The 19,988-nt window shown below is 34.6% G+C and overlaps 3 protein-coding genes and 1 long non-coding RNA gene across 4 annotated transcripts; 2 read left to right on the top strand and 2 right to left on the bottom strand.

Moving 5' to 3' along the window:
* Window positions 1-400: 400 nt before the first annotated feature.
* LOC111440905 (xaa-Pro dipeptidase) lies at window positions 401-7,027 on the bottom strand. Its single transcript, XM_023077736.1, has 16 exons — window positions 6,763-7,027; window positions 6,608-6,657; window positions 6,178-6,238; window positions 5,789-5,884; window positions 5,565-5,714; window positions 4,759-4,890; window positions 4,450-4,577; window positions 4,155-4,197; window positions 3,935-4,018; window positions 3,487-3,528; window positions 3,278-3,348; window positions 2,502-2,555; window positions 2,297-2,402; window positions 2,027-2,095; window positions 1,227-1,370; window positions 401-849 (listed from the first exon to the last, which is right to left on the bottom strand). Exons 1-16 carry the CDS (start codon window positions 6,898-6,900, stop codon window positions 730-732), a joined length of 1,488 nt encoding a protein of 495 aa, XP_022933504.1. The 5' UTR covers window positions 6,901-7,027; the 3' UTR covers window positions 401-729.
* A 2,813-nt stretch (window positions 7,028-9,840) lies between these two features.
* On the bottom strand, window positions 9,841-11,745 carry LOC111434077 (1-aminocyclopropane-1-carboxylate synthase 7-like). The gene is made up of 2 exons (XM_023071376.1): window positions 11,294-11,745; window positions 9,841-10,714 (listed from the first exon to the last, which is right to left on the bottom strand). Exons 1-2 carry the CDS (start codon window positions 11,743-11,745, stop codon window positions 9,841-9,843), a joined length of 1,326 nt encoding a protein of 441 aa, XP_022927144.1.
* Window positions 11,746-13,722: 1,977 nt separating this feature from the next.
* On the top strand, window positions 13,723-15,464 carry LOC111434927. Its single transcript, XR_002709008.1, has 2 exons — window positions 13,723-14,040; window positions 14,938-15,464. It is a non-coding gene; the product is annotated as an uncharacterized LOC111434927 (long non-coding RNA).
* Window positions 15,465-16,450: 986 nt separating this feature from the next.
* Window positions 16,451-19,694, top strand: LOC111434901. Its single transcript, XM_023072234.1, has 3 exons — window positions 16,451-16,697; window positions 18,651-18,849; window positions 19,301-19,694. Exons 2-3 carry the CDS (start codon window positions 18,668-18,670, stop codon window positions 19,485-19,487), a joined length of 369 nt encoding a protein of 122 aa, XP_022928002.1. The 5' UTR covers window positions 16,451-16,697; window positions 18,651-18,667; the 3' UTR covers window positions 19,488-19,694.
* The last annotated feature ends 294 nt before the right edge of the window (window positions 19,695-19,988 follow it).

Genomic DNA, 19,988 nt, shown 5'->3' with positions numbered 1-19,988 from the left:
ACTCTCTTAAGGTTCATTTTTCATTAATTGAGTGTAGACAAAAATTATGCTGATATCCTGATTTTTTCTTGATTTTTCTCCATTTCTTCTGAACTTGATAATAATATCTAAATAAATAATACATTTTAATAGATTTTTAAATACTTGTTTTTCTTTTAGTTTTTAAAATTTGACTATAACTTAAATCACATGTTTGAAAAGTTGTTAGGGAAGATATATGGGCCAATAAACATTTATAAATTAAAACTTTAATAAATAATTACTGAAGTAATTAGTTTTAAGGTTACTATATGAAGGAAATTAAGGAGGAAATCAATCATTTTAGAAATAGGAGACTACCCTGGGTGGGATAGTTCAACGGTAATTATAAATCTCAAGAATTAACTTTTAATCTTCAAAAACTAAAAACGTTACCGAATAATTAAAATTGAAATATACTCCACTACACTAGACATTTCACCTAGCATTATGACAAACCTATTATTTTCCACATTGGGAAATAGCCCGAATTTATTCTAGATATAATATTATTGGAGATAAATAACTTTTTTTTTAAGAACTGAAGTCAGGTCAGAGAGTTTAATTTAGATCATAAGAGGGTAAAACGGGGGATGCAGGAGCACCTGATGCCAGTCGAGTACTGGACGCAGCGCAGGCAACTCAAGAACACCACTCGAATGCCATTTCCGGCGCAGCACCTTTTATTTACTATAACGACTGACGACTACCCTACTTGGCGGCGGCAGATTTTTTGACAATTGGCCATGGGCCTCCGGCCATAACTGCCTCTATTTCCGATGTTTCTCGAGGACAATTTGACATGTTCCTGCAGCCATTGGCAGTGACTAGCTGCAAAAGCCAAACAGAAGACGTCAAATATGATTCTATGGTTAAATTAAAATTGAAACTAACCAACAATATTGCTCTGTATTGGTTTTTTTAAATGAAAAAATTAATATCCAAAACCAATCCTAACACGTCCTCAATTATCTACTAAAGTAGCGATGTTGGTCTCTTCAACCATTATTGTGGTTCCTTTTTTATTTTGCACAAGAAAATTGAGCCAACGATCATTATAGTTCAAACTAACGGAACTGACTCAATATGAACAGTTTCAGCCGGTGGCTATGACTATAAGATTGCCGGAATTTGTTAATAGAAGAACAACATATGGTCATATGTCAAGTTGTAATAAGCATAAGTTTGGAAGGGAATGTGTAGTGTACCACATCACTTTCAATTCGAACACCACCAAAGCCTCTAAATCTGTTCAGTGCTTTGACATTGAAAAACTTGGAAGTTTTGCTATTCTCCAGGGCCGGGTCTAGTAATGCATCAATGAAGTAGCATCCGGGCTCCACAGTAATGACCTGCAAATTAGCAAGAAAATTAAACTTTGTATTGTTTTCATTCCAAGAATACATTATAGCAAACATAACACTTTGAGACTGACGAGGAACGAAAATGAGGAAAGTAAACATAAAGACAAGGAACCAAGACGAGTATTGAATTAAGTAATATAATGAAAAAATATTGATAATTTCCTCTCCCACTCCTATAACCAGAAAAGCTTAGAAAACAACACATGTACTGTAACCTTAGCCAGAAATGAAACATTAGTTTCAAGACCACACATAAACGATTGAATCGCTGTTGCGTGCAGCTTGCACTTTTCTGCACTGTCCATTTTTTCCCTCTCGCAAAAACCAAAGAACAGGACAAAGGGAAAAAAAGGGGCCACGATTTCATTAATCTTCGGCTGGGGTGCCTCTTTCTTTAACCTGCCTCTTAAATAAAGCCCTAATTTCTTTAATTTTCCATACTTCCAATTTCCAAATACCATGTTTTCTTATATTAAATCATTTCTATTAATATTAGATAATATTTTTCTAAGCCTTGCTTAGCTCCAGAGGATAATTGCACCTCACCCTATAAAACATTGACACCACTAGGTAATCTAGCAAACAATTTGTTATGGCGACTTGCGACTAGTAAGGAAGAACCAAAAGCTATGGCTATAACTAACCATTCCTTCTTTAAGATCACGGACTGTACGTAAAGCATTTAGCCCTGGTTCTTCAGGCCTCTCCAAACCCTGTAAAAGCATGCCAAATGTTACGAATTGAAAAAGAATATTTTGCTTGCAAGCCAATAGAACTTTTGTTTTTCCTATTCTCTATGTTCTCCTTTTAACCCATTTGTCACTTTATTTTTCCTAAGTTTGTAATGGTTTTGTCGTATGCACAAATGTGAAGTAGAGATAAATAACATAAAGCAAATAATCATCCACTGGAACCTGCAAGTAACCTCCAGGATCGTGAGTATCGATACCAAGGAAATGTCCCAAACCATGTGGCATGAATACAGCCCCAAGATGCTCAGCTATCATGTCCTTTACATCTCTACAACAAAATAACAACTTCTCCTTATTCAAACAGAAAGCAGACTGCAAGAGAATAATATATATATAGGTTTGGGGTGGGGTCGGGAGGAGAATGTACCCAACAAGTACAGAACCCTCGGTCAATGACTCAAGAATAGTCTTCTCAGCTAATCTGGTATATGAAAAGAATGTAAATAAGAAAGCATTTGACCAACATTGACAAGATGTACAAGCCATAAATAAAAATATTGAGACAACAACAGTTACATGTTAGAAACAATGTCAATTAGATGACATGCTAACAAAAACACATACGCAGGAAAGTAAAACAGCATTTAAAATGCAACATTCTTTTAAAAACATCCATGCATGTTCATTTACGAGCACCACAACTAATCTCATGAAACAATCACCGGACATTTCAAGATTTAGTTGTAAAAAAACTCTCTTAAGTCTTCTACTATCTTAAGTAGCTACCATAGGAACCCATTCCCCAAAGTCACTTTACCTTCATCACACGTCATAATGACAAATAGGTCAACCCAGCAACTAACGTATGTATCTAATCTAATGAATGAAAAAGTCAGGCTAGAGATGGCATAAAAGAAGAGGAAAGCGGGCAAACAAAGTATCACTATTCCAAATGATAGCTTTTGTCGCATTTATAAGCTAACTGGCGACAAAAGTTTAATTACAGGGGAATTTTAACCTTTACCATGTGTAGCTTATACAAGCAGATTTATGTATCTCAATTTCTCAGTAAGAAAACAATCATTTAGACCTTTTCTTCATCACCTGATGTAAATGAATTGCATATAACATCCACGGTTACACCTCAAACTATTTTGTACGATCAAAAGAAAATCAGAGCAGGGATATCAATAAAAAGCCTACTTGTGCATTTCAACCCAGTTTATTCCCGGTTTCATAACTGATATAACAGCATCGTGAGCCTTGAGGACAGCCTGCAACACAGGGAAACAAATAGTCAACCACATGTCTAAGAGAAATAGGGAGGAAAAAAAAAAAAAAAAAGAGTTAACCTATCCTTGTGCCAAGGGAATAGCAGAAAAGTAGTGGACTGCATTTCAAGAGGAACTTACGTTATATATCAGCGATTGATCACTTGTAAATTTACCATTCACCTGCGACAAGGATGAACATATGTTATGGAAATTCAAAAAGATTGATATAAACTAAATGATAAACTAAAGAAAGTTTTACTTGGAGGCGCAATAAAATGCTTTACTTCAAAAAGTGGTTGCCTAATTTTTCCAGGTGATTTTAAATCCTAATGAATTCATTTATATATTATCCATTAAATTAAAATAACTGAAAACCTGTTTCAAATTTTCCTTCGACTTTTGAAAAGTCCCCAACTAAAGTGGTTGGATTTCACAAGATATCAAACCAAAGAATTTCAAATCATTTCGAGTTTTTCAAATCACATAATTTAATATAATTTCTTAGACATTGATTCCTAAAAGTGTACAGTGAAGAATAATATTAAGTTCACTTAAAATGAAACAGCATGGAATAAATGTCACCCACTGGGAATGAACAAGTAATGTCAGATGCATAAAACTTGTATTCTGCTCCCATATCAAACAACGCCATATCACCATCTTCCAACGTCTGCATTAGAATAAATAAAATTTCTGTTCTGAATGCTTCACAAAAGATTCAATGAGAAATTAAGGATTACTATACTCTACTTGGACATCAACAGGATATTAACATCAAAGGATAAAATTATTTTAATTCAACATACTCTGTCATTTGGAGCTGCCGCATGTCCATAGTGAAGAACGGCACTGCAACATAGAATGCCATCCGTATGTTAGCATCAATCTCACCAACATAAAAATATAGTTTTAAAAAATAAACAATTTGAATGACTTCATCCATCCACAGTCCAGAACAGCCGCTGATTTCCCCTCCCCCAAAAGAGTAAATAAATAGGTCCATTAACAAAGACTTGCAGCCAACATCAAGTAAAAAACTAACAGCTTAAATGATCCTACGGCATCCAGTTTGAAAAAACAGGTAGTTGTTTGCAGACTTGCCTATTTTCTCCAGTGGCACATATACAAGTGTATGAGCAGTGCCTACATCCACCATACATGTAAGTGTGGTGAAGAAATAAGCTTTCCAATTGATATTCTTTCATGCCCGCCTTGATATTTTTCATAACCTGAAACAAAAGCATGCTTAATCTTTCACGTTATCAACCAACCTCTCAGAACTTCCACTTGTTCTCATAAATATAAATATTAAAAATAAAAGCATAAGCTGAGCACTTCAACGCAAATACACATGTCATGAGAATTAATCATCGAAATGGTTAACTTTATCTATTAGAGATGAGCTGTTACCTGAACATGAGCTTCTGAGCTAATATCGTTGGCAAATTGAATAAGAGCAAGCTCCAGCTCCGATTTCACAACACGACATTCAGTCAAAATAGGATGCAAGATATTCAAATCAATTTCAAACGTGTCAATACCCTGAAACAGATAAGAATTAGAGGAAGAAAGTCTAAACATGATCAAAGATCAAAGCTAGAAGTCTGATGCTAGTTACAACAGTAAGGGGCCCATTGATAATGCTTTTAACTTCCAAATTCTAATTTTATAAAATGAAAACAGAATCATGCAATTATTTTTTCTATTTTCTGTCCAAAGAGAAAAACAGATTTGATGTATCTGCTGTGTCTTGTAATCTATTATTTCAAAATTGAAAGACACCTTTTAGATGAGCCCCTTAAATACTATAGCACCTTTGTACTCCATGATAATCAGAAATTTATAACCTAAAAATGAAAAATACAACAATTTCTCAACTATTTTCTAAAATTGAAATAAATGATCAGGAATCCAAAAGAAATATTTTCTTTTGCAAAAATTCTCACAGTATTAGTAACAGCTCCAGAAATGGTAAATAGAAAGTAGAAAACAGAGTCCAAGACATCTATTCACCAAAAGTATAACACAAAATAGAAGCATAATTAATGAGCCTTGGAAAACTAATGGCCTTGAACTTCGGAAAACTCGTGGACCATTCCAAAATCGAGATATAGCAAATGCAGTAATTCCTCAAGGATAAACTCCAATGAAACCAAATAGCTTACTTTACAATTTCAACAAATATGTAGGATAAAGCATAAAGGTGGGAACTGAACCTCAAAATTTGCGGGTACTGAAAAATTGTTGCTGTCAGTATTCAACCCACGTAAGAGAAATAGTAAAGGTTTCTCCAACTCCTGGTATTGTTCGTGCAAAACAGCTGCAATTTCATCTGTATAGTATGCCATACTGACCTCATATTTTTCCTATAAAACATATTCAGTACAATCAGCTAATAAGACAAGGCGTAGTGCACCAAGTGCAGGTTATCACACACCACCTTGAAATATGACAAAGGCTTTATTTCTCCCGACCATACAGCATAATCAGAAGGCAGCTTTGGAGCGAACAGAATTGACTTTCCACTGGCAATGTCCTATACAAATTTTGTGTTACAAGACAATAACGTGGATATGTGATACAGTTGAAATAGACGTATAAGGAATGACTTCATTTTCATTGAGTACATGTGTCAAAACAGCTACACGCCCAACTACATAGTAATGAAACAACTATTGTGTGAAAATTTTGCAAAATAAAACAATTTAATCAAATAATTACATTTAACACACTGCAAGTATCAAGTAAAAATGTACAAACTCCAACACAAAGATTAGTATCAATATTAAACAATTAACATTAAAACGTTCAAGGGAGTAATTGGCTTACAATAGCGCCATAGAATCCAGGCTCTATCACTCCAAACAGATAAGCAAAATAACTCTCTTGCCTGCAAATTAAACCAACCAAAAGGATCAAACGTGTCTCACGATGACTAAACTGAAAAGCAAAAGGAATTTGCAAGCATATTGAGCTTCGAGTAACACTCAGATAAGTTATATCATTCAGGACGGCGACGAAATATAAGTGTTAACAATTTAATGTTTATAATCATCTGTAAGTGGCGCGGCACACAATTCAATAACTACGAGAAAATTATCTAAGTTCTAAAACAAGTGTGGCTCTAGACTATTTGCAACGCCGCGACGGATAGAATATCAGAGGTTAGGACATAATTTGAGATACATTGCAATATCAAAAAACCGAACTGTGCTTACAGCGAATATCAGAAACTTAAAAGACTTTCATCATCAAGTACCTGAAGAGTTCGAGATGGTCCGTATCGTAGCGCGTTCGCTCATCGCCTCCCTAACAAATCGTCACAATCAAGGAAATGGAATAAGGAAAAAAGAACTACGGAATGTTACAAACACAAAATTAGGGCATCGTGTTGTGAATTGCAGATAAGATTACCTGAAGCAACACAATGCCTTTGAGAGGACGAGCGGAATCGGCAAGGTGTTGACGTAAGGACTTAAGCAACTTTTCTCTATTGGTGACGTAAAGCTCCACCGGCACCGGGGGAGGAGTAAGAAGCGAAGCCGAAGCCATGGAAGTGGCTTCAACAATCCGACAAATCAAAGTGGCGTCGATGCCGAGGAAGCTCAATCGGCATACCGTAAGATCACTGTTGACAGTGAGGAAATCGGAACGATACTATTCTCTTACCCCGGGATTAAATAATCGATCCATTTCCACATTGAAGTTTCAATTGTATGATGTAGATATTAGTGGTCGTCATCGAATTTGGGATATTTTTTTCAGTCAACAATTTATTATTATTATTATTTTTTTTTTTTTTATTTTGTGATGAAGCACTGTAAATTATCCAAATATGTCATTAACTTAACGACCAACAAATATTCAAAATATATAACAATATAATTATAACAGAAATAACTTAAAATAGAAAATTAAATAAATTCGCGAAATATATGTAAAAAGAAAAAGTCATATTTTATCGTGTGTGATCACGACCACTATACTCATGGGTGGTCTTGCAAAATTTCCTTGTTTATTTGTTAATATTTGATTAAAAAAGGTGCGATTTGTTAACTTTTATTTATGGTTTATTAGATATTTTAATAATTCTTTTCTTAGATATTTATATTAATTTCTATATTAGGATAGTCAAAGCCTACAGAGCGGACACGTCCCGACGGCTTACGTGCTAAGCGAGCTGGAACATACGAACACGCCAATCTTAATCTTTTCTCATTTCCATATCAAATTATGTTTTCTATGTACTTCGTCTTCAACGAATCGTTGGTAAGATCTCTGTACTTTATCTCCTCTGTTTTCTTGCATTTATGATCTCATGTTTCGTTTCTGCCTACAAACTGTTCGATGAAATGCCTGTGAAGCACTATAATGCCATCCACCGCCATTTGACATAGGAATTTGACCACCATAGATGATGATGATATTAATGTCTTATCCCCCATAATCCCCCACCTGATTGCTGCTTGCCCAAACACAAAAATACTTGCATCTTTAACGTGTTTGATGTTGTTGAAGATAGTTGGGAAAGGAATTCACGTCGGAATTTATAAGTAAGGATTACTATCTCTATTGATACAAGGCATTTTGAGAAAACAAAAATGATAGTCACGGTTAGACGAACACGACTCTCCACAATGGTATGATATTGTCAACTTTGAGCATAAGCTCGCATGGTTTTGCATTGGCCTCCCAAAAAGGCATACCAATGGAGAGAGTATTTTTTTTTTTTTGTTTATAAACCCATGATCATTCCCTAAATGAGCCGATGTGAGACTTTCATCATCCAACACCCCCCTCAAACAAAGTACGTCTCCCCTTAATCGAGGCTTGACTTCTTTTCTTTTAGAGTCTTTTGTTCGACATTTGAGGATTTACCAATCTATTGGCACGACTAGGTTTAGTGCATGGCTCTGATACCATGGTTAGACGAACACGACTCTCCACAAATGGTATGATATTGTCCACTTTGAGCATAAGCTCTCATGGTTTTGCTTTGGGCTTCCCCAAAAGACCTCATACCAATGGAGCACTTTGAGCATAAGCTCTCATGGCTTTGTTTTGGGCTTCCCCAAAATGCCTCATACCAATGGAGAGATAATATCATACCATTCTCAAAGTCATGCCCTTTAACTTAGTCATATCAATATAATCCTCAAACGTCGGTGAATCTTGATACATTTGCCATCTTTATTCCTTATTTTCTGGGCTTTTTCTGCATTGGGATTCTCCTCATTGCATGTTTTGTTATGGAATTTTAGCTAAAGTGCAACTGTTCTTGCGTTTATGTATCATTATGTGGAATATGTTATAGAGGTGGTCTGTTCAGTACGGAGAATATGTAGCTCAAATTTGAGTAAAATCTGTTCTGTGTGACTGCTCTTGGTAGAGTAGCAATGGCATCCGGAGTGATTTGTTTTGTACCCATTTTGTTCTCCAGCCAACCCAACCAGCCTGGCTTGCAACAGAGGTTATGAGGTTGTGCATTGGAACTCATGAAAATGTGGTTTTGTAGAAATTATGATTCTTTAGTTTTTGCCTTTTCTTATGGACTAGAGAAAGGCCTCGTAACTTCAACCAACCTCATGATTGATTGATTGATTGTCTTATTTGCTTTTCGTTCTTCTGAAGTGTGCATGTAAAAACACGACTGCACAACGAATAATAGAGAGAAAAGTGTCGTTTTCTTCCTCTTTTCCTTCGCATTTATTCATCTTATTCTGTTTTTAGCAATTGCCGCCATTCATGACATGCCAAAAGTTGACCAAGTGTGCCAAACTTTTTAATTAATTATATATATATATATATAAAAGTATTTTTTAGACTTTTGAATCTGTTTGGAAGAGTTTTCACATCTTTATAAAAAATATTTAGTTATCTCCTCCTAGCAAATGTGCTATCTCACACAAACACACTCTTTTAAACTTAATAAAAAAAGAAAATTATTCTTTCATTGTCTTAATGAGAGTTCACCACTAGCCGATATTGTTTTTTTTTTTTACTTTCCTTCAAGGTTTTTAAAACGTCTCTATTAGAGAGAAATTTACATACCCTTATAAAGATTGTTTGTTTTCTTCCCCAATTAAGGTGGGATCTTACACAAACATACTCATTTAAACTTACAAAAAAAATTATTCCTTCATATTATGTCTGGAGAGTTCACCACTAGTAGATATTGTCTTTTTTTTTTATTTACGTGTATATTATAGAGAGGTTTCTACACCCTTATAATAATGTTTCGTTCTCCTCCCAACAGATATGGGATCTCACACAAACATACTCGTTTAGACTCAAAAAAAAAAAAAAAAACTTAATATTATGTTTTGATAAGAGTTCACTGTTAATAGATATTGTCTTTTTTTGTACTTTGCTTCAAGGTTTGAATAACGTGTCTATTAGGGAGAGACTTCCACATCCTTATAATGAATGTTTTGTTCTCCGCCCCCAACCAAGGTGAGATCTCGAGCAAACATACTCCTCTAAAAAATCCCTTCATATTATGTCTTCACGAGAGTTCCTCATCCTCTCCATGAAAGAATGTATTCTCTTGAGAGCAATCTGTAGGGTTTCTTCACTCATATTGGCAAAACAAACTCTAAACCAGCCCGGTTCAGAGCAATGACAGGAAGAACCGGGCGAAATATTCAATTTCGCTTCCTTCAGAATACACTTCCAAAGCTCAATTTCACCTTCTCGTGTAGGATTCTTTTTCAACAATGGGCTCAAATTCATCCAACAAAACAAACCGGCATTCCCTTTCAAGCACTCAATCCCAGCCATTCGCAGCCCTTCAATTATCATCTGATAACGCTTCCTGAGCCGATCCCGGTTCATTTCAATATACTTGTCTATAAACTTCTGGTTCGACAACATGGCCGCTAAAAACCGCTGCGTTTGTGAAGAAATCAACGTGAAACTCGACATCCGGCGAGCCGTCGTCACAACTCTGTCATTGTAAGAATAAATTGTCCCAACTCTAAACCCCGGAAGGCCGAGATCTTTGGAGAGACTATACACAATATGAACCCGGTCGGCATTCTTATTACCACGGGATTCCAAAACCCCAGCCACGCTGGTGAACTCGGCCGAGGAGAAAACCGAACCGGAATAGATTTCGTCGGAAATAAGGTGGATGTTCTTGTCTGTAACAAAATCCAAAACCTCCTCAATTGTGGACCGTTGGATCGTTAGGCCAAGTGGGTTGGATGGATTTGTGATCAAAACTCCTCTAACTTTGATCTTCATAGCCATTGCACTATCATACGCAGCTTCCAATGCTTGACGAGTTATTTGAAAATCATTAGAACTATCACAATGAATTGGTATAATCTTCACTTTAGTTCTCCATCTCAAATCCCGATCAAATCTGAAAAAAAAAAAAAAAACAGAATTTATACCCGTTATTAGAATCACATAACAACGTACATACTCGATCTGAATATGATATAAGTTGTTAGGATAACAGTTAAAAGAGTCCATTGTGGAGAGTCGTGTTTATCTAACATAGTATCAGAGCCGTGCCCTAAACTTAGTCGTGTCAATAGATTGGCAAATCCTCGAATGCCGAACAAAGGACTCCAAAAAGAAAAATGAGTCAAGCCTCCTCAAAGGTAGTAAAAAATGGCTAAGACTCTAAAGGAGTCGAGCCTCGATTAAGCGGAGGCGTACTTTGTTCGATGGGAGGTGTTGGATGAAAGTGTCATCGATTAGATTAAGGGGAGTTCAAGAGCTCATAGATCTCAGGGGAGGTTCTATAGTGTATTTTGTTTGAAGGGAGGATTTTCGGGAGAGAGTTCTCCATTGGCTAATTTAGAAAACATGAGAGTTTATAAACAATAGAAAACATGACGAGAGCTTATACTGGGAGTTAACAATATCATATCATTCTGGAAGTCATTCGGGAAGTCGGTCATCGTTAAGAAGTAGTTGGTTTTGATAATCTTACCCAGGATAGTAAGGAGTAGGAAGCAGCAAAGCGTCACCAGGGTTAGCCAGAATGAGAGTGAGAAGCTCATTAGCCGCCGTAGCACCGGCAGTCAAAACAACCCGACTTGGGTCAAATTTCACAGCTCCATCTCTAATTCGTTCCATAAAACCAGCCATAGCGGTTCGAAAAGAGAGCAGCCCATGATAATCTTGAAACAAAGCGGTTTCCCTGAACCCAGAAGAATCCGGTCCAGCATCTGAATTTTGCTCTAAATATTCCTCCACCAAGTCAAAAGACACTTGGTTTTCTGCTAAACCCATTTGGATAATGCCAGAAGGATTGGTGGATTCATTATACGGAATTTGATCGTAAGCTTTCCAGCCGACAAAATACGGCGAGTTTTCGCCGTGAGTTTCCGACATAGCAATTTCAGAGAGTTCAACTTCTGGGGTTTCCTCATTATTAGCCATTGATTTCAAGAACAAATAGGAGAGTAATAAGAGAAAAGGAGGTGAAATTTGAATGGAAAACTGTAGCCATTAGAGCTCCTCTATTTATAGCAACTCTTTGTCTCTTTTGTTTCAAAATCCGAAGTGCGTGATTTTGGTGTATGCCTCTACACTATGCATGCAAATTTTTAAAATTTAAATTTATTGTACATTTTTTAAAATATTCCACGTCAATAGATATTCATCCCACTTTTATAAAGTGTGGAAACCTTTCCTCGCACACGCGTTGAAAACCCAAAAGGAGAAGCGAAAACACTATCTGTTACATCATATGAACTGTCTTTCCATCTATGGTATAAATATATGTTTTTTATTTTTATAAATATATTTATAAAAGGTAAAAATAGTTGAATAACCACTTTTTTTTTATTTGTTGTTTTCTTTTAAACATTAAATATATTATTTATTCCAATTTTGTAACTGAAAATCTTTTAAAATAGATTATTTATTCCGGAAATTTAATTTTGTAACTCACAATTTTAGTGGGAATCCGGTAATTTTTTATTTTTGTAAAAAGAGTGAAAAAAACGTGCATGTATTTATAAAATTTTAAATTTATTGTATTTTTTAAATATTCCATAGTAGTAACGAGAGTACTTGGCTTGAATCTTTTAAACAAATATTTTGTATCCTAATAAAGAAACGATATTTATAAAATTTTAAATTTATTGTATTTTTAAAATATTCTACGTCAATTATAACGAGAGTACATAGCTTACATGTTTTAAATAAATATATCGTAATAAAGAAACGATATTTATAAAATTTTAAATTTATTGTATTTTTTAAATATTACACGTCATAACGAGAGTACGTAGCCTGCATGTTTTAAACAAATATGTCGTTATAGTTGTATTGTAATAAAAAAACGATTTCTTATTAAATTTTGATTTCGACAATTTCTATCTATTTTTCCTCTTTCAATATATGTTCATATCAATAGCTCGACATATTATGTAAATATATAGATGCTTTTGTTAAAAAAAAAAATCTCAATTTTAATATAAAAAAATACTCCAATGCACTAAATATATATAAATATATATATATGTACATACACATAATATATATATATATGTATACTAAATATATATATATACATACTAACGTACATACATATATAATATATACATATGTATGTAGATTCATATATTATGTAATACAGACGTATATATACATATTATGTATATACATACATACATACATATATATATATACACGTACGAGTTTTTAATAGCATTTCAAAAAAAAATTTAATACCTACAATTTTTTTTTTAAAAAAGAGTTGAAAAATACTTTTATCCATCCAATTATGTTTAAAAGATATTCCTTAAATTTTAAAAGGTGCATTAACACTTTTTATATTTACGAGAAAAAAGTTCAAATTTTTTTTTACCATCAATATACGAACAACTGAAATTATATACTAACATCTTACAAATTATCTCCAAACTTTTTTATGTTGAGTGTTTTAAACGTGATGCCAATAATGTTTTTGAATATTTTTTTTATAAATAATTTAAAAGTATTTTTGAAGTATTTAAAAAAGTTTTGAGAGTATTAATGAAAATCTTGAAAATTTAAAGGTATTTACGAAACTTAAATGATATTTTTGAAAATATTTGAAACAAAACTCTCTTCAAAACTAACTGTAAAATATTTTTGAAAAAATTAAATGATATATATATTAAGTTTATGGGTATTATTGAAAATATATTTTTATTAATTAATGTGTGAACTAAAAAAAAAGTTTTATTTTTCATTTTTTTTATCAAAAGATAAATGATATCTGACTGTAATTAAAAAAAAATAAAAAATCAAAGTAAATTGTTCTATTCTTTTAGTTATTTATATTAATTTCTGCATTAAACAGTGTTGGAATTAATTTTTTGAGAGGTATATAAGAGTTTGAAGCTCAAAAAGAGAAATAGATGCGTCATTTGAGGGAGACTGAAAAGGACGTTAAAAAGAGAAATGGAGGTGTCGTTGAGGAAGCTTGAAAATTGACGTTTAAAAGGAGCGATGGGGGTGGCAGCATGGCTCATATTCAAAGCATTCATCGGACACGTCCCCACGGCTTACGTGCTCAGCAAGCTGGAAAGTACGAGATCATTTTCAAAACCCAAACAAAGGTTCCCCTGCTCCTAGACAACCCCAATGGAGTTTTTGCAGAAACAGAAACACGTCAATCTTTGTCCTTTTAAATTTTCGTATCAAATTAAAGTTTGTGTGTACTTCGTCTTCAGTGAATCGTTGGTAAGATACCCATTTTCTTATACATAATCTTATTTTTTGTTTCTGCCTACAAACTGTTCGACGAAATGTCTATGAAGCATTATAATGCCATCCAACGCCGTTTGATATATGAATTTGATCTCTATTCATAATAATAGTGATCTCGTTATTTTATTTAACGCTGGTAAGATACCCATTTTCTTATACATAATCTTATTTTTTGTTTCTGCCAACAAACTGTTCGACGAAATGTCTGTGAAGCACTATAATGCCATTCACCGCCTTTTGACATGTGAATTTGACCTCTATTCATAATAATAGTGATATCATTATTTTATTTAACGTTGGTAAGATACCCATTTTCTTCTGGGGCCTCCTCTCTTTCCTAGCTCTCAAAATCTCATATTTTGTTTCTGCCTACAAAGTGTTCGACGAAATGTCTAGAAGCACTATAATGCCATCCACCGCCTTTTGACATATGAATTTGACCACTATTCATAATAATACTGATATTAATGTCTTGTCCTCGTTATTTTGTTTTGTTTCATCCGTTGTATCCCTCCCCCATATCCCCTACTTGATTGCTGCTTGTCCAAGGGAAAAAGCATCACTATGATGTTTTTTCTTTTTAAAGTATTGTGGATCCAAGAAGCTCCACACCACAGCCAAACCAAAGGGGATGAATGAAGCTTTAGGCTAGTAATGATTGGTTATTCTGTATGATTTGATTTTGTACCCATGAGGAAATCAATGCTTGCCACCGCAACAGAGGTTATAGGCTTATACATTGGGACTCATGAAAATGGGACTTGGAATAAATTAGGATTCTTTTGTTCTTGCTTTTGTTTTTGCCCTCTTTTGTGCGTTGGATAAGGTCCTCTTTCATTAATTGTGTTCTGTTTGTATCTTTTCTTGCAGATATTTGGCAATTGTCATGCATCATATGTGCGCTGTCCCGTTCTTGTAGACTAAAGTGGCAACTTCACACTATATTTGGCTGCTGTGACCGAGTAAAAAGTGTAAGAACTGAGGTAAAAAAATCTAGCCCACATGCTCATATCTTTCTGCCCAAATTTCACATTCAGACTTGACTCAAACTATTTTTATTGGGTTTAGTTATGATTTTATCTTATTTGGTTCGGAATCCATTTCGGTACTAAGAATCAGTTGATAACCCACAGTCGAAGGCATTCTACCCAGTAATGCGGATACTTCAGATTCGGCTTGAACGAAACGGAAGATATTGTCGATAAATAGAAACACGTCTTGTTCATTAACATCTCGGAAATATTCCGCCATAGTTAGGGCAGTTAAACCAACTCTCATACGAGCTCCCGGCGGTTCATTCATCTGACCGTAGACTAGAGCCACTTTTGATTCTGCAATATTTTCTTCATTAATTACTCCGGATTCTTTCATTTCCACGTAAAGATCGTCTCCTTCACGAATGACTTGCCTTTTTATAAATTTAGTTGATCTAAATTCTAAATTTTAATAACTCATAAACACAAACATAATTCAATGGGTCAAATTATATGCTTTCAATTACCCTGATTTCAGTAGGCGCCTAAAGAAATAAGGGCTGCAACCCTCTATCGAGCAGCTAACGCCTCGATGCTTGAGAAGTCATAAGTTTGTTTCTCCAACTACAACCAAACTCAATCTAAAATTTGTATTTCCTTTTACATGTGATGTAATTTGTTTATATTATCGTCTCTTCTAATTTTCGTTATAGGCCGTTTGATTGCTATTTTCTAAGTTTCATGCTTTTATAATACCATTCTTCCTACAATAGAATACTTCAAACTACAATGATTTGTATTAAGACACCATTAGAACAAACACCGGAGAGCTCACGTTTTCGTACTACGTTCAATCATCAATAAATTTAAAAAATTCGATATCATTAATTGTTGTATATCGAATATGTATATGTTTATCCATTTTGAGTTGAATAAGTTCGATTTTCATACATGAATAATCATATAAAAAATATATTTTACCCCGAACCGACCCGAACCCAACCAAAATAGGCAGGAAATTTCCACCAATGGACTTGCTTATTTTACACGTTACAATACGAGTGTAAATGTACTACACGTGGTTTTAGAAGACTAGCCAGGCTTAAATACTGAGCCTCAATTCTGATCTTACATTATTGGGCCTTAAGTTGGTAGTTATGTCCAAGTAATGGGCTCTCAAATTTCAGAAGTAGCCCAAATATTTATAAACGTTCGCCAGTTAAGCCCAGCCCAATAATCGACCTCTTTTAAAATTAATACTATTTTTAGGAAACTTAAAATAAATACGCTATTAAAAAAATCCAATATATTTGGATAATAATTTTTTTGGATATTATTTCTTACCGGGGCATTTATGTAATTTTATCTTTTTAGCATCATAATCACTAGGAAGATAAAACTGAAATAACGAATGAAAAGGTCCTTGAAGTTTTTATTTTTAAAAAGAAAAAACGAAAAAGGAGGAGGAATTCTCGAAACGGCCCCTGCTGCGTAAAGCGTCCATTTTCTCATTCACGAACTCCTCAGAGCTCGTGGCGGCAGAGTGGAAGGCTAGCGTTAGAAGCAGCGGCGCGCAATTTGACTCCATTCCTTCGCTTATTTCCGATTACTTCTTCGTTTTGCTTTAATCTAGCATTTCCAATCGGACATTCAAAGGTAAAGTTCTGCTGGTCCTCTTTTTCTTTTTCTTTCTAATTTTGTATTTGTTGGTTTCGTGAATTCACTGGTGTCTTGATATTCTTTTAATTTTTTCTTCTTTTTTGCGTATTTGTTCATCAGATCTCATTCCTTGTTTTCTGATGTACTGTTTCTGTTTCGTTATTTTTAGATCTTTTGATTGAGATGATGGGTTTTTGGGTGTGTTTTGTATTTATTGAATTTTGAATCATGGCTGTAATCTCGATTTTCAGGGTTTAGTAATTATAGCAGGGTGCTATTTTAGGTTTTTTTTTCTGTCTGTTGAAATAGGAATGACTAGCGTACTCTGTTTAATTTTGGGGGAAAAGATTGTGGCGATTTTGGGTCGTTTGATGCCGTGACAGAGTAGACATTGAATGTGGCGTCTGTTTTACGAGGATTCTGATTCTATTGTACGCATCATCAGGAATTCAAAGTCACTGCAGCTTTCTGTAGCTTATATTTCCGGTTCTTCATGTCTAGTTGTACTTCCTAAAATTTTTGACGAAAGAATGAGCGGGGCAGACTCCTTTGTTGCAATTTTATGGTCAACTTCCTATAAAGTTCTAATTCATTGCTGACTCGAGCAAAACATATTCTCTTGGTCCTGATTGTTTCAATTCAGTTCTAAATTTTCTGAACCAATTTAGTTGTCTTTGTTCATAACAAATTCAGTGATACCGCCTTTCATTTCCAACACCAATATATTCATTCTCTATTCAATGTTTAGATATGTCCTTTCAATTATTTGTCTTTCTCTGATCCCCCAAACAGTGGCTATTTGTAACCATCTTTACAGTAAAAGACTCGCTAGCTATTTCTGCTATACACCATATTAGCAATCCCATGAAAGTGCTTTTGCGATCAATTAGAATTTTTTGCTTGTACCATGCATATTAAGGTGGAGCACCATTCCATTTGTGATCAAATCCTCTATGGGGAGTTTTCAGCTTGTTGACTGCCTCTCAAAAGCTACCTTGCCTTCTTCAGTATCCTGTTTGTGAATCTTTGATCCCACCTTGAGATTGTTGATCTCTCCTCTTTTCTGGCTTGTGGTTCCTATTGCAGTATATGGGCTATATTTTTTATTTCTCTTACCCATTGTTCTTTCTAAGTTTCTCTTTATCCTAGAAACAATTGCTTCGTGTGTGAGTAATGAATATAAATTTTAGCTTGGTCTCTAAGTCCTATTATCACGTTAACTTCAACTGTAATTTTGACCTGTTCTCGCATCATCACATGTCATTTTTACTGAAAATGTTATAAAGAAGGATGGAAGTTAAGCTTTTTCAGCAATCTCTTATATTTTGTAAGTTGAAAGACAGATAGAGAGTTCTCAAACCTTTGCCAGCAGAATTTAAGCTAGTACTGGGTGATCGTTGATGTCATCCAAAATCAAATCAGCATTCCTTCTCTTAAGATTTTGTCATTAATTCAGTACCATTTCTTGCTATTTAACTGAGGTCCCACTTTGGTGGTTTTTGAGCTTCATCCGTAGTGTTTTGGTTATCTTATATTGAAACTATAGTGTCAAAGCTTCTTAAAACTTCTGGCAGGAGACACTGTCTTCAAGATTCATCGTATAACTCATCTAACCTAATGTGGGCAGTTGTTGTGTAAGGAATATTGAGGTTTCACGTTTGGTTTTCACGAGAATCAAAACCTGGGAAGGGCAGGTCTGTCGTGTGGTTGTAGGTGAAATATCAAAATTTTATGATGCAAAAATCCCAAATGATTGTCCCGGATTCTAAGAATGGATTTTGAGGGTTTAACGGTTTTTTGGGGAATACAATTTTCAAACTTATAAAGTAATATCATGATTTAGTTTATGGGGTTTTAATGTTGAGTCTTACCTTTCGATTTTGCATCATTTTCTTGTTCTTGACTTCATCATTTACAACGTCTCATATTTTTTTGTGTACTGCTCTTCAGGGTATTACTTCAGATTAATGGCGTCCAAGTTGACTCAGTTGCAGTCCAAGGCCACTCAAGCATCACAATATGTGTTGAAACATGGGTGTTCCTACTACAAGCAATTATTGGAGCAAAACAAGCAATTTATTCAGGAGCCACCTACCGTGGAGAAATGCAACCTACTTTCTAAGCAATTGTTTTACACTCGTCTTGCCAGGTCGTATTTTCTACACTCTCTTTATGTTGGTATATCGTCTGCCTTTATTGCTTTGGAAGAAACATTTACCAGTGCTTTTGGAAGAAACACATGATAAGTATGTTTTAAAATTTTATATTTATTTACAGTTTTGTAGTATCATCTAAATTCACATTTATTTTTTTAACATAAAAAGCCGTACATATACAAGTGAATCATGAATTTGAATATACATAAGGCCAATTGAAAATCCTCTTTTAGCATCTGGGATACTCTGATGTATTATTTTCTGGATGGAGCTATATAGCTTGTTGCACTGAATTGCAGTTAAACTTGTTTTACCATTATGGACCTGTGGTCATGTGAATATATATTCTTTTGTAATCTTATAGCTAAAGAAGTGTGAGCAAAATCTTTGTGTGGAACGTGAGGCCAAAAGAACATCATTTTGACTTGCATCTTATCGATACAGTATTCCAGGTCGGTATGAATCATTCCACAAGGAACTCGATTACGTAAAACAATTATGGAAGAACAGACAAGATCTAAAGGTGGAAGAGGCTGGTATTGCTGCTCTATTTGGGCTGGAGTGCTTTGCATGGTTTTGTGCTGGTGAAATTGTGGGAAGGGGTTTTACTTTCACTGGATACTATGTCTGAGGTTCTTCACTTTAGTTCATCCTTAAGCTTGCTTGCTTCCCTTGGTCATTGTTTCTACCATTTTCGAATAACTGAAATTCTTCATGAAATTTTGTTGTTTTTCTGCCATTTTTTGTGAATCATAGTACTTGGTGAAGAAATCAGTTTACTTATTAGTAATAATCCAGAGTAAGTTTGGATGGATAATGATGCTGTTGCTTCTGTTCATCTTCTCTTGTGTTCATCTCGTGTACATCTTCTGTTCATCTTCTGTTCATCTCTTGAATCATATGATAGAATAGAACTTCCAATTGTGAGTTCACACCTTCTGTTCATCTCTTGAATCATGATAGAATAGAACTTCCAATTGTGAGTTCATACCCTCTCTTCTGTTCATCTTCGAATGAATCCACTTTTAAATTTCAGTTCACGAAAGAATCTTTATGGATTCAAACACAGTGGACAAAATTTATTGACTTTTTAAGCACATGACTTGTTACCGTCGTAGGAAGGGGTGTAAAT

The sequence above is a fragment of the Cucurbita moschata genome, unplaced genomic scaffold (genome assembly GCF_002738365.1).
Source record: "Cucurbita moschata cultivar Rifu unplaced genomic scaffold, Cmos_1.0 Cmo_Scf00003, whole genome shotgun sequence".
NCBI classification, from domain to species: Eukaryota; Viridiplantae; Streptophyta; class Magnoliopsida; order Cucurbitales; family Cucurbitaceae; genus Cucurbita; species Cucurbita moschata.
Note: the sequence above shows the minus strand (reverse complement) of the source record. Positions and strands in the feature narration are given on the sequence as shown.